This window comes from Ascidiella aspersa, chromosome 3 (genome assembly GCF_963924565.1).
Source record: "Ascidiella aspersa chromosome 3, kaAscAspe10.2, whole genome shotgun sequence".
NCBI classification, from domain to species: domain Eukaryota; kingdom Metazoa; phylum Chordata; class Ascidiacea; order Phlebobranchia; family Ascidiidae; genus Ascidiella; species Ascidiella aspersa.
Window position 1 is genome coordinate 7,180,231 of NC_139449.1, and position 12,110 is coordinate 7,192,340.

Sequence of the window (12,110 nt, forward strand, 5' to 3'; positions counted from 1 at the left end):
TTTTCGTTTCTCAATAAAAACATAAAAATTGAGTAAACAAACAAGGTTAGGATAAATGGCGCCGCATCACTTTAAGTTTATATAATCTTATCGGCAGAGTTCAAAATAATCGTGTTTTGTGCTTGTTTAGAATTTTTAGCGCTCAATAGTTTGTTTGCCATCCTGGTAGCGTTTAACCATTAAAATCATAGTTGCACGATGAAGATTTGGCTGAGCTCAGTCTGCTTGGTTTCACTGCTTGCCTGCGCAATGGCTGTGGCCAACACCACGTGACCCAACTTGATCCAAACGCCGTGGAAAAAACGATATTTCCGTTGCCACACAGGCGCTATTAACTATGCGCACAACTTATACAGCAGCAGTTCGTGTACGACAGCATGCCTGACCAACGAGATCGTTGTCACCTTTACAGTTTACGGTAACCATTATATTTATTTCGGGTGCCTTTGCGTGGTGTTTTCGGTCGGTGCCCAGTATTGTCCTGATTAGCAGAAATAACATCTGCCAGCAGCATTGTTTAGGCTCTACTGTTTAGTAAGCTATGGTAAAAAAGGGGGTCAATTTTGGCTGTGATCCTTGTGTGGTATAACTGTTAAAACATAAACTATATCTGTTTGACACATAATTCCCACAGACTTAATATCAAACACTAGCTAAATGAATAATAAATGCTTCATCTTTTTATCAGCAAAAACACATTTCAGCAAGTGTTTATTAGGCAACATTTTCGTGAATCTTCATTTTATAGCTCTAAAAAATATAATTTTATCATTTATCTCAATAGATTTAATTTTGAAAATTAGGGGTCTCATTGTATTGCTACCGTTGCTTGCCTGTTTTGAATATTTTTAAGTGGTTTGAATTTGGAACCTTTTTTTATTTTGTGTAGGACAAATGGCGTATTTTCCTCAGACAAGCTTTGCATGTGCCCAGTCTCTGGACTACTGCAAAACAAATAGATATTGCAATGAATTGGGACACGTCATTTCAAACCTCGACATACCATCAGCTTTGAACATTCAAGCAGGGTAAGTGAAAGTTAATTACTGACGGTTGGGCATTAAAGGCTTTTGTTTGGGCTCTAGTATCTACAGTCATTTCATTGTCACTGTTTCATTCGTTAGACTTTAAATTGGGCTTTGCTCGAATTGCACGTTTTATATCCAGGAAATTATAAAATGACTTGTTACCAACCCTGCTTCAAGATATTTTTAATCCTAATATAAAACAAAGCTGGTGTTGTATAACATTTGAATTATTTTGGGTCGCTCGCCTAATACCGTAGAAGCTCGGGCCCACCTGTGGTGGTTTATATTCTGACCTATCGCATTTTGCCTAAATTATTTCTAAAATGTCTGAATATTTGCTTTCAACATATTATGTACTGTGCAAATTGTTAATCAGAGTATTTCAATTTGGGATTGTTCCTTGGGCTTGGTACAAAATCTAATGCTAATCTACAATGTCGGGCGTTCTTCCACGAAAGAATTGTAACATATTACTTTTTCAGGCTTCAAAACCAAAACTAAATCAAAAATGAGAATTTATGCCTAAAAATTCAATAATAGCCGAATAAGATTAACACTTGTTTGTTGCAGAAACTGCAAATCAAAGTGTTGTTACTCTTCGAACTGCAACGCTCGGAATTATTCGAGAAAATACCGGTACACACTTAATGGTAGAACTAAACGACCCGACTTGATCGAAACGCCGTGGAAAAACCGATATTTCCGTTGCCACATAGGCGCTAATAACTATAGGCACGACACATACAGCAGCAGTTCTTGTACGACAGCTTGTCTGACTAACGACATCGATGTCACCGGAATAGTTAAAGGTAACTGTTGCATTTATTTCGGGTGCCTTGTGTTGTGTTGTTTGGTCGGTGCCCAGTAGTGTCATGATTAGCGAAAACAATAACATCCAACAGCGTTTAGGCCTCTGTTTAGCAGCGGTGAAAAAAAAAAGGGGGGGGGGTGTATAAATTTATCTGTTTGAAACATAATTCCTACCGACGTAATGTCCACAACTAAAAACAGGATAAATTATTTATCCTTGTTAAGCAAAAATACATTTCGGAAGTGTTTATTAGGAAACATTCCCGTGAATCTTTGTTTTAGTTCTAAAAAAATTGTTTTTTTTATTTATCGCAATAGATTCCATTTTGTAAATTAGAGGTCTTATTGTACTGGTCTGCTAACGATATTTACGATTTTGAAAATTCTTTTTATCTGCTTGTAGGACACGGGATTTCTTTTCCTCAGACAACCTTTGCCTGTGCTCCGTCTCTCGATTACTGCAACAGCACCCATTTTTGCAAAATTTTGGAACCCGCCATTTCAAACCTCAACATACCATCAGCTTCAAACCTTCAAGCAGAGTAAGTAAAACTTTATTGCTGACTGTTGAGCATTACAGACTAAAGACCTGAGTTTAGGCTGGTTATAGATGGGGATGCTATAAATCAGGGGTCGGCAACCTTTTGTATGCAGTGTGCCAGTTTATGACTAATGTTAAAAAATCAACAACTCGCGTGCCAAACATTTTTCTATGTTTGGTTTTGCGCTGGCAACCAGGGCTGCGGAGTCGGATAAAAGCCACCCCGACTCCGGCAAAAGTGGCAATCTCATCTAGTCGCGAGTCCGGCTCAGACTCTACAACCTGTATTTCACACGAACTGAAAATGTGTGTAACCATTTAGTTGGGGCTAGTGTTAGTGATGTCATAACAATGTTAACTATGTAGTAGTGAATGGTTTCACTTTCTTAAGGTGATATAACGTTTGCGATAAATCATTTGGCGTGCCCTGAAAAATCACCTCGCGTGCCACTTTTGGTTTTAGATATAGGGATGCTATAAATAACGTGTTAACAACCCTGCTTTAAATTTCTATGAATCCTAATATGAAACAAGGTTGGTGAAGTGCTTTAATTTATTTGTGGTTGTTAGCCTAACAGCGTATGAGCGTGACATATCACCTGTGTTTTTTTTTTCAGATCAATTAATTCTGCCTCAATAAATGCCTAAATGTCTGAATCTTCGCTTTTGAAAATATTTTTGTGCAAATCAGTAAACAGAGTTTTTGAATGTGCCATTGTCCCTTGAGCTTTGTAAAAAATTAAATACCAATCTACAATGCCGGACATTTTTATACGAAATAATAGTAAAAATAAGGATTACTTTTAGAAACAAATAGACGGTATAGTAAATAAAAGACTTTATGCATAAAAATCCAATATTAGTCGAGTAGCAACAACAAATGTTTTTTACAGAAACTGCAGATCAAAGTGTTGTTACTCTTCGAACTGCAACGCTCGGGATTATTCGAGAAGCTACGGAGTTAACGGTGGAGCTGAACGAACTACTTCGCAGTGGATCGTCTTGTGTGCCATTTCTTTTTTAACTGCATTCAAGTTGAACTTTCGTAAGGCTCAGTGGACTGTTCAGTGCACATTGTGTTCCGCGCTTAATAAACCATGTAGTGTAAAAACGTCATAAAAGTTCTCTTCGTCTTGCATTGCTATGGCGGAATAAAGTGTGTGACTCACGTGTTTCATCATATATAAGTAAGGAAGTACACTTCAGTGGGCTCATCACGGTTTACGCAGCAAATTCAACCGCTATACCAGGAAATACAGTATGGCGAAATAACATTCCTTTGAATGCTTGCATTTCATACGGCATTGTAATAAAATTCCCACAGCATGTTTCTGGATTGTTCTTGCGGTAATTTCCAAGGCACTATGTTTATATACGCAGCTTTCAACATCGAATAGGATATTAATATTGTAAGGGCGAACGAAAGTTAACCCCAAAACACAGAAACAATTATCAAGACATAGCGAAATAATCAAATTAAGCTTTTAATGCATTTAAACCAGTGTTGGCTTACATCGGAGAAATTTTACAGAATACAGCCTTATGTAAGTTATATTGTTTTCAACCTGATTTTAAAAATAAGAAATATGTATAGCCAAGACAACAGAATAAATTTGCCAAGGGCTACAGCATATATACAAAGTCACATTAAAAATATAAGGCGGAAACCATCGTTCGCTCCGTAAATTTGATCATTAAGCAAATTTTTGCGTTTAGTAAACGGTAAGAAGTCGTTGATGCTATATAAACTGTTTAGACCAGGGTTTCTCAACCGTACGGCCCTCATCACCCTGGGGGACCACGGAGCGGTTTTTTAGAGCGGCCAAATATGTTTTTTTCGAGCGGCCAATATTACTTGCCGATACCCTTCGCCTAATCATTAAGTGTCCTACAAAAGCTGTAAGGCGAGAAACTCTAGTGTGTGGAACGGTTCGCAATTTCCTTCAAGGGCGTTCAGTTGCAAAAGAAACATTTCACCGTAAAACGCATAAAGTACGCTACCGGGTCACCAAAGGGTCATTTTAGGCCAACATTCACCGGTTTATTCAGCTTATTTGTCAAGTAGGCTAATAGTAACGCATTAATAAAACCAAAATCGAGTAATCATCTCGACGAATGCAATGACATCGCTTGCCTCAGTACAAAACAGAGCCGAATATGAAAATGCCTTGATGGCGTCGAAGAACAAAATTAGTAATGACTAACTAAGCTAGTTTAAATTAAAATGACTTATATGGTAAATTTGTAGAAAGTAAGTGCATTTATTCGTTGATTAATTGCTGTATTGGTTATTAACGCGAAGAAGTAAAACAAATGAAAAGACTTTAAACATAATGCTTGGTATTTTCATCAGCAGGGACCACGAGAGTCGAGAGCCTTTCAAAGGGGGCCACGAACCATAAAAGGTTAAGAACCACTGGTATAGACTATACATTTAGCGAGTTTTTACTAACATTGCAGGAATTCTTGAATAAATGCCACCACTCTGTCAAAGTTTCTAAAGTATTTTGATTTGATTGTAGAAAAAATAAAAGGATCTGAACAGGGGTGGATCCCTTAAATTTGTCTAAGGGTTGTGGTAAAAACGTGAAGCTATGAAATAGGTCTCGTTCGAAAATAGGCAACGAGTTACACAGCTCTTTGTGTACACAACATAGCGTCACACATATGTATTTGGTACATTGGCCGTTCGCAATTAATCAAACAAGTAAGCTTACATCATTGGGTACAGCTGTATGGAAAAGCATTATGATTCTATATTTTTCTGCATAAATTTGGCTAACTTTTGTCTCATTGATGGTCATTGGCAGACATGGATTAATCAGCCAAAGCTAAATAGTATGAAAAGAGTAATGAGCAACGCGTGTTAATTTTAAAATTTGCCGCCAGAAACTTGCGGTGTGAACATCGCGTTGTTTACAAGCACGACTAACGCTGTTCGACCGTGTTCAAACACGAACAACAACATCATTACATTACATCATTATATCTACTGTCACGTATAGACACAATACACTGGTAACGACGTCGTGAAAGTCATATTGCGAACTTCAACAAAAGTGCCACGTAAAAGCGTGAGAAAACAACTGCCAGACTATATAAGTTCTATCACGAATCACTATAAGTGTCAGCACAATGACCCAAACTATATTTCCGTTACCTTAAACTTCATGAATGCAACCTGTTTTAAAACAGTCTCAGCTATGGAGTGCGTCACAGTCTCAGCTATGGAGTGCGTCAAATTATTTGGTACTAATATAATAGGTAAATAGCTGGCGATTTTAAATAGGTTATGCAAGCTTAAACTGATAGTTTAAATATTTAATTATCAAGCGTATTTTGGTAAAAAAAAACCTTTTTTTGTAAAGTGACTGCTTTGGACATTTAGATTCAGATGGTCATTTGTCTTAAGTCCAACCAATGAAATTACTAGAGGGCTACTGAATTAATGAACTTAAAACGGAAATATACCAAAGGCCTATAGTTTTTACAACAGGCATTTTCTCCTGTGCATACGAAGCACTTGTTGGTTTCAATTCGATTTTAAAGCAGACTCCATTTTGTGTCTACGTCCATCATCTTGTTTATTAAAACTTCTTCGCCATAATTTTTGTTGTGTCGTTCACATTTTTGTTTATTGCTTTTTCGAAATCTAATTTTTTATTGTGTCTAAATGTAAAATCGCCCCAATAAAAGTAGATTTTCTCTATATTTAAAAATTGTTATGATTTCCCCCTGATCGCTAAAATTAAGGCAAAGCACTATGGAGCATTCACACTGGTGATAGTGGATAATCACTTTTTATAAAAACAAAAGCTCATACTTCGACTATTGTGTTAAACCAGTGATTTCGACCGGTGTTTCTTGGACAGCAGTCAAATTAATAAAATTTTGCGGAACACCTGACCATTTTCACAGAACACTAGTGTTCCGCGGAAAAACGGCTGGAAAGAATTTAGCCTGTTTAGAGAGAGCTTTACTTTAAAAGTAATTGACTTTACAGATTTATTTTGCACTCAATCTCTTCATATGTCCCTGATGGCGATACGCATTTAATTAGACACCAAAATCCGTTTTTATATTTGCCATATTTTGTTAAAACATATAGTTGGTGATTTACTTTTAATCTGCCTGAATCCGAATGGTGAAAAACATACGATTCTGGTTGCACGTCATTGATAAGAATTAAACTAAGTACATAACTTTGTTATCCGAAAATCAGTTTGTTTTGGTGTTATATGATAAATAATAATATATTTCGATCATAAAAGCATCATCAGCATCTTATTAAAATTTTAAACAATCAAACAAACTTATTTTCGTGTTATTCAGTTCTATAGTTAGTTTAGTCTTTATGGTTTTCTTTTATAAATGTTATCCTTTTGTTTTTAAATGGATGTACAAAAGTAGTTTGGAAGCAATCCTTTCGTTTATTTGAGGTCCATTTAAACTTTGAATATTTAAATGTTCTCAACGAAGCCAATTGTTTTCTGCCATTTCTATATTCTTCGTATATAGATTAGGATTATCTATAACTGACAAATAGAAAAGTGCAAAATAAACTGTTGCACGTAAATAAACCGAACGGAAATAATCAACATACAAAAGCATGGCGATACACATTGCGTAGAATAGACTTCTAAACACCGAATATAACAATTTTACGTGAATAATTAAGAAAGCATGAACCAGTGGTTCTTCACCTTTTATGAGTCGTGCCCGCCTTGAGCTCTCAACACTAAAATGAATGAAAAATAGATTATATTTCGCGAAATTTACAAAAGATTCCATTTGCGTAAAATTAATAAATCCCCCATGAACAGAATTAACTAAGGCCAGATATTTCACGAAAAATGAAAATTGTTTTGATGTTATATGATAATGTCCTGATTATCAGAAATAATAGCTGCCAGCAGCATTGTTTAGGCTGCTGTTTAGTAAGCTATGGTAAAAAAGGGGGTCAATTTTGGCTGTGATCCTTGTGTGGTATAACTGTTAAAACATAAACTATTCTGTTTGACACATAATTCCCACAGACTTAATATCAAACACTAGCTAAATGAATAATAAATGCTTCATCTTTTTATCAGCAAAAACACATTTCAGCAAGTGTTTATTAGGCAACATTTTCGTGAATCTTCATTTTATAGCTCTAAAAAATATAATTTTATCATTTATCTCAATAGATTTAATTTTGAAAATTAGGGGTCTCATTGTATTGCTACCGTTGCTTGCCTGTTTTGAATATTTTTAAGTGGTTTGAATTTGGAACCTTTTTTTTTTTAGGACAAATGGCGTATTTTCCTCAGACAAGCTTTGCATGTGCCCAGTCTCTGGACTACTGCAAAAACAAATAGATATTGCAATGAATTGGGACACGTCATTTCAAACCTCGACATACCATCAGCTTTGAACATTCAAGCAGGGTAAGTGAAAGTTTATTACTTACGGTTGGGCATTAAAGGCTTTTGTTTGGGCTCTAGTATCTACAGTCATTTCATTGTCACTGTTTCATTCGTTAGACTTTAAATTGGGCTTTGCTCGAATTGCACGTTTTATATCCAGGAAATTTAAAAATGACTTGTTACCAACCCTGCTTCAAGATATTTTTAATCCTAATATAAAACAAAGCTGGTGTTGTATAACATTTGAATTATTTTGGGTCGCTCGCCTAATACCGTAGAAGCTCGGGCCCACCTGTGGGGGTTTACATTCTGACCGATTCCATTTTGCCTAAATTAATTCTAAAATATCTGAATATTTGCACTAAACATACTAAGTTCTGTGCAAATGAGTTAATCAGGATATTTTAATTTGGGATTGTTCCTTGAGCTTGGTACAAAATGAAATGCCGATCTACAATGTCGGGCGTTTTTCGACGAAAGAATTGTCACATATTACTTTGTCAGGCGTCAACAACCAGAATTACATTAAACGTGAGATTTCATGCCTAAAAAGTCAATAATAGTCTAAAAAGATTAACACTTGTTTGTTGCAGAAACTGCAAATCTAAGTGCTGTTACTCGTCGAACTGCAACGCTCGGAATTATTCGAGAAAATACCGGTACACGCTTAATGGTGGAACTAAACGAACTGCTTCACAGTGGATCGTCTTGTGTGCGATTTCTATCTTAACAGTATTCCAGTTGAACTTTCTTTCGTAATGCTCAGTGGGCTCTACAGGTGTATATTGTTTTGTATGAAAACGTCAAAGGTTCTCTTCGTCTTGCATTACTTTGGCGAAATAAACAATATGACTCACTTGTTTCATCGTAGATAAGTCAGGATGTCTGATACAAGTTGGCTTTCCGTGATTTATTAAAATTCGGAGATTGTAAGGAGAATGGAATTATTTCTTACACCTACGTCACGTTTTTCACTTTTAAGCGCTTGACGTGACGCAGGCTTTTACGTAAATTTTCTCAAACCTCCTGAAAGTAGCCGAAACTTGACCGAACCTTAACCTGCAAATACACACTCTATAATCTTTTAAATCTTTTGAACGGAGCCAAATGGTTTCTGCCATTTCTATCCTTTGTATAAAGATTAGGTTGATCTTTATCTGACAAAAAAAACAAAAAAACAGTGCAAAATAAACTCTTATACGTAAATGCACAAAAACAAGGCAAACAAATTGCGTACATTAAAATAGACATAAAAACAACGAAATCAACAATGTTTACGCGGATATTTAAGAAAGCAGAATCCAGTGGCTTATAAAATCAAAATGCTCAAATATGCTTTCGCGTTATTTTTACAAAATGATTTCATTTGTTCAAAATTAATTTATCGCCAATTACCTAAGGCTTGATATGGATTAGCTAAGGCTTGATATTTCACAAAGAAGGATTAAAAAGTACGCAAAACAACAGACAAATAAGCATTGACCATTCGCACCACTAAGGTATAATTCACAATATTCGCAAAAAAATTGTTATACAAAAACACGTTGGCGAACGTACGCTTTACACAAATGATTCAGAACTTATTTAATTAAACAATTAAGCTCATGATTGGGTACAGCAGCATACGGATCAGAAGTATGATTCCATTTTTTCTGAATTAAATTGACTACCTTTTGGCTTATTGATGTTCAATGGCAGACATGGGTTGATTTTCATAAGCAGCCTAAATAGTATGAAAAAGCTAATGAGCAACGCGTGTTAATTTTAAAATTTGCCACCAAAAACTTGCAGTGTGAACATCGCGTTGTTTACAAGCACAACGAACGATCACGTATAGACACGACACACTGATAACGACGTCATGAAAGTCATATTGCAAACTTCATCTTAAGTGCGACGTAAAAGCGTGAGAAGACAACTGACAGACCATATAAGTTCTATCACGCACAATGCCCCAAACTATATTTCCGCTGCCTTAAACTTCTTGAATGCAACGTGTTTTATAGCAGCCTTGAGCTATGGAGTCATATTGCTAATCTTGTTATGTGCACAATGCGTCTAACTTTTTCCTAAGGCAAAGGTTCTCAACAGGGGCTAATTCCCTTCCAGTGGTAAATTTGCGAGTTTTAAGAGGGGAATTTGGAATCTTGGCAAATATAAACATTAAAGTCGGAGGGTTAGTACTGATTCAATTGATGAGCAAAGCCCACTTTAAAATCTAAACGGTACAGATACTTTGGGTACACCTTTTTTATTATTACGTCACAATGCGTTTCTTCGAATTAATCAAAATATACCATAGGGTTAAAGATAATATCTGGTATATTATGTTACCAATAAACACAGTGGCAAAAGGTTTTGTGACAAAACAGTGACCTATAGTTCTTACAACAGTTTTTGTCTCCTGTGCATACGATGCACTTGTTGGTTTCAATTCGATTGTAAATTACTCTCCATTTTGTGTCCAAGTCCATGATCTCGTTTATTGAAACTTCTTCGCCGAAATTATTGCTGTGTTGTTCACATTTTTGTTTATTGCTGTTTCGAAATCCATTCTTTTTATTATTGCTAAAAGTAAAATCGCCCTAATAAAAGTAGTTTTTCTCTTATTTTAAAAATTGTTATGATTTCACCCTGATCGCTAAAATTAAGGCAAAGCACTATGGAGCATTCACACTGGTGATAGTGGATAATCACTTCTTCGTATATTGTGTTAAACCAATAATTTCGACCATTGCTTCTTGGACAGTAGTCAAGTTAATAAAATTTTACGGAACACCTGACCATATTTCACAGAACACTGGTGTTCCGCGGAAAAACGGCTAGAAAGAACTTAGCCTGTTTGGAGAGAGCTTTACTTTAAAAGTAATTCGCTTTAAAGATTTATTTTACGCTCAATCTCTTCATGATTCCCTGATGGCGTTACGCATTCTTTAGAGATTCGTTTTATATTTGCTATTTTGTTGCAACCAAGTTGGTGGTTTACTTCTATTAATCACTAGTTTTGGTTGAACAACAGAATCTGCCCGAATCCGAATGGTGAAAACAAACGATTGTGGTTGCAAGTCAATGATATGGATTAAACTAAGTACATAACTTTGTAAAAGAAAATCAGTTTGTTTTGATGTTATATGATAAATAATAATATATTTCGCATCTTATTAAAATTTTAAACATTTAAACAAACTTACAAACTTCAGTTCGATAGTTAGTTTAGTCTTTATGGTTTTCTTTTATAAATGTTATCCTTTTGTTTTTGAATGGATGTAAAAAAGTAGTTTGGAAGCAATCCTTTCGTTTATTTGAGGTTTATTTGAATATTTAAATGTTCTTTAAATTGTTCTTGAATATTTAAATGTTCTCAACGAAGCCAATTGTTTTCTGCCATTTATATATCCTTCGTATATAGATTAGGATTATCTATAACTGACAAATATAACAGTGCAAAATAAACTGTTGCACGTAAATAAACCGAACGGAAATAATCAACATACAAAATAATTGCGATACACATTGCGTAGAATAGACTTCTAAACACCGAATATAACAATTTTACGCGAATAATTAAGAAAGCATGAACCAGTGGTTCTTCACCTTTTATGAGTCGTGCCCGCCTTGAGCTCTCAACACTAAAATGCATGAAAAATAGATTATATTCGCGTTAAATTTACAAAAGGTTCCATTTGCGTAAAATTAATAAATCCCCCATGAACAGAATTAACTAAGGCCAGATATTTCACGAAAAACATATAAAATAAATTTCAACACAGTACTTATTGAAAGAGCGGACGTTAGGAAATTCAATTTACACAGTGATGTGACAGCGTAACACGACTGATGAATCATTGCGTTGTCAGAAACAAAAATGGACGGCGTTTATAAAAGGTGCCATGCTAAGAGTATTACGTAATAAGAATATCAAAGCCCATACAGAAGAAGGTATCATTTTGGACGTTTCGAATAACTCTATATTCATTTTCAACATCTAGATACCTTCTTCTGTATGGGCTTTGATATTCTTATTACGTCTCACTACAACCTCCAACCATTATGCTCCAAATCTAAGAGTATTGTTTCTTGAGCCGCAGCCAGCGTCGAGGCTAAGTGTTCAACGTCTTTTGATTTTCATTTCGCAACAAAAGCAACCAAATTCAGAAAGAAAACAACTGACAGATTATGTTAGTTCCATCACGAATCACGATGATGGACAGCATCATGCCCCAAACTATATTTCTGCCAACCACCTCAGCGCCATGTATCCTATTGTAAAACAGCATTTAGCGATGGATTGATATGGCTTATCGTTTATGCTCACAATGCGTCAAA

The 12,110-nt window shown here is 35.5% G+C and overlaps 1 protein-coding gene across 1 annotated transcript; it reads left to right on the top strand.

The window, feature by feature from the left end:
• The first annotated feature begins 894 nt into the window (after window positions 1–894).
• LOC146158986 (uncharacterized) lies at window positions 895–3,599 on the top strand. The gene is made up of 4 exons (XM_083384817.1): window positions 895–1,028; window positions 1,599–1,837; window positions 2,242–2,380; window positions 3,273–3,599. Exons 1-4 carry the CDS (start codon window positions 895–897, stop codon window positions 3,496–3,498), a joined length of 738 nt encoding a protein of 245 aa, XP_083240943.1. The 3' UTR covers window positions 3,499–3,599.
• The last annotated feature ends 8,511 nt before the right edge of the window (window positions 3,600–12,110 follow it).

Bases quoted from the DNA above. Each gene is read 5' to 3' on its own strand.
- LOC146158986 (XM_083384817.1), top strand. From the start codon at position 895: ATGGCGTATTTTCCTCAGACAAGCTTTGCATGTGCCCAGTCTCTGGAC. The intron at 1,838-2,241 runs GTAACTGTTGCA...ATCTGCTTGTAG, and splicing joins TGTCACCGGAATAGTTAAAG to GACACGGGATTTCTTTTCCT. The intron at 2,381-3,272 runs GTAAGTAAAACT...TGTTTTTTACAG, and splicing joins GCTTCAAACCTTCAAGCAGA to AAACTGCAGATCAAAGTGTT.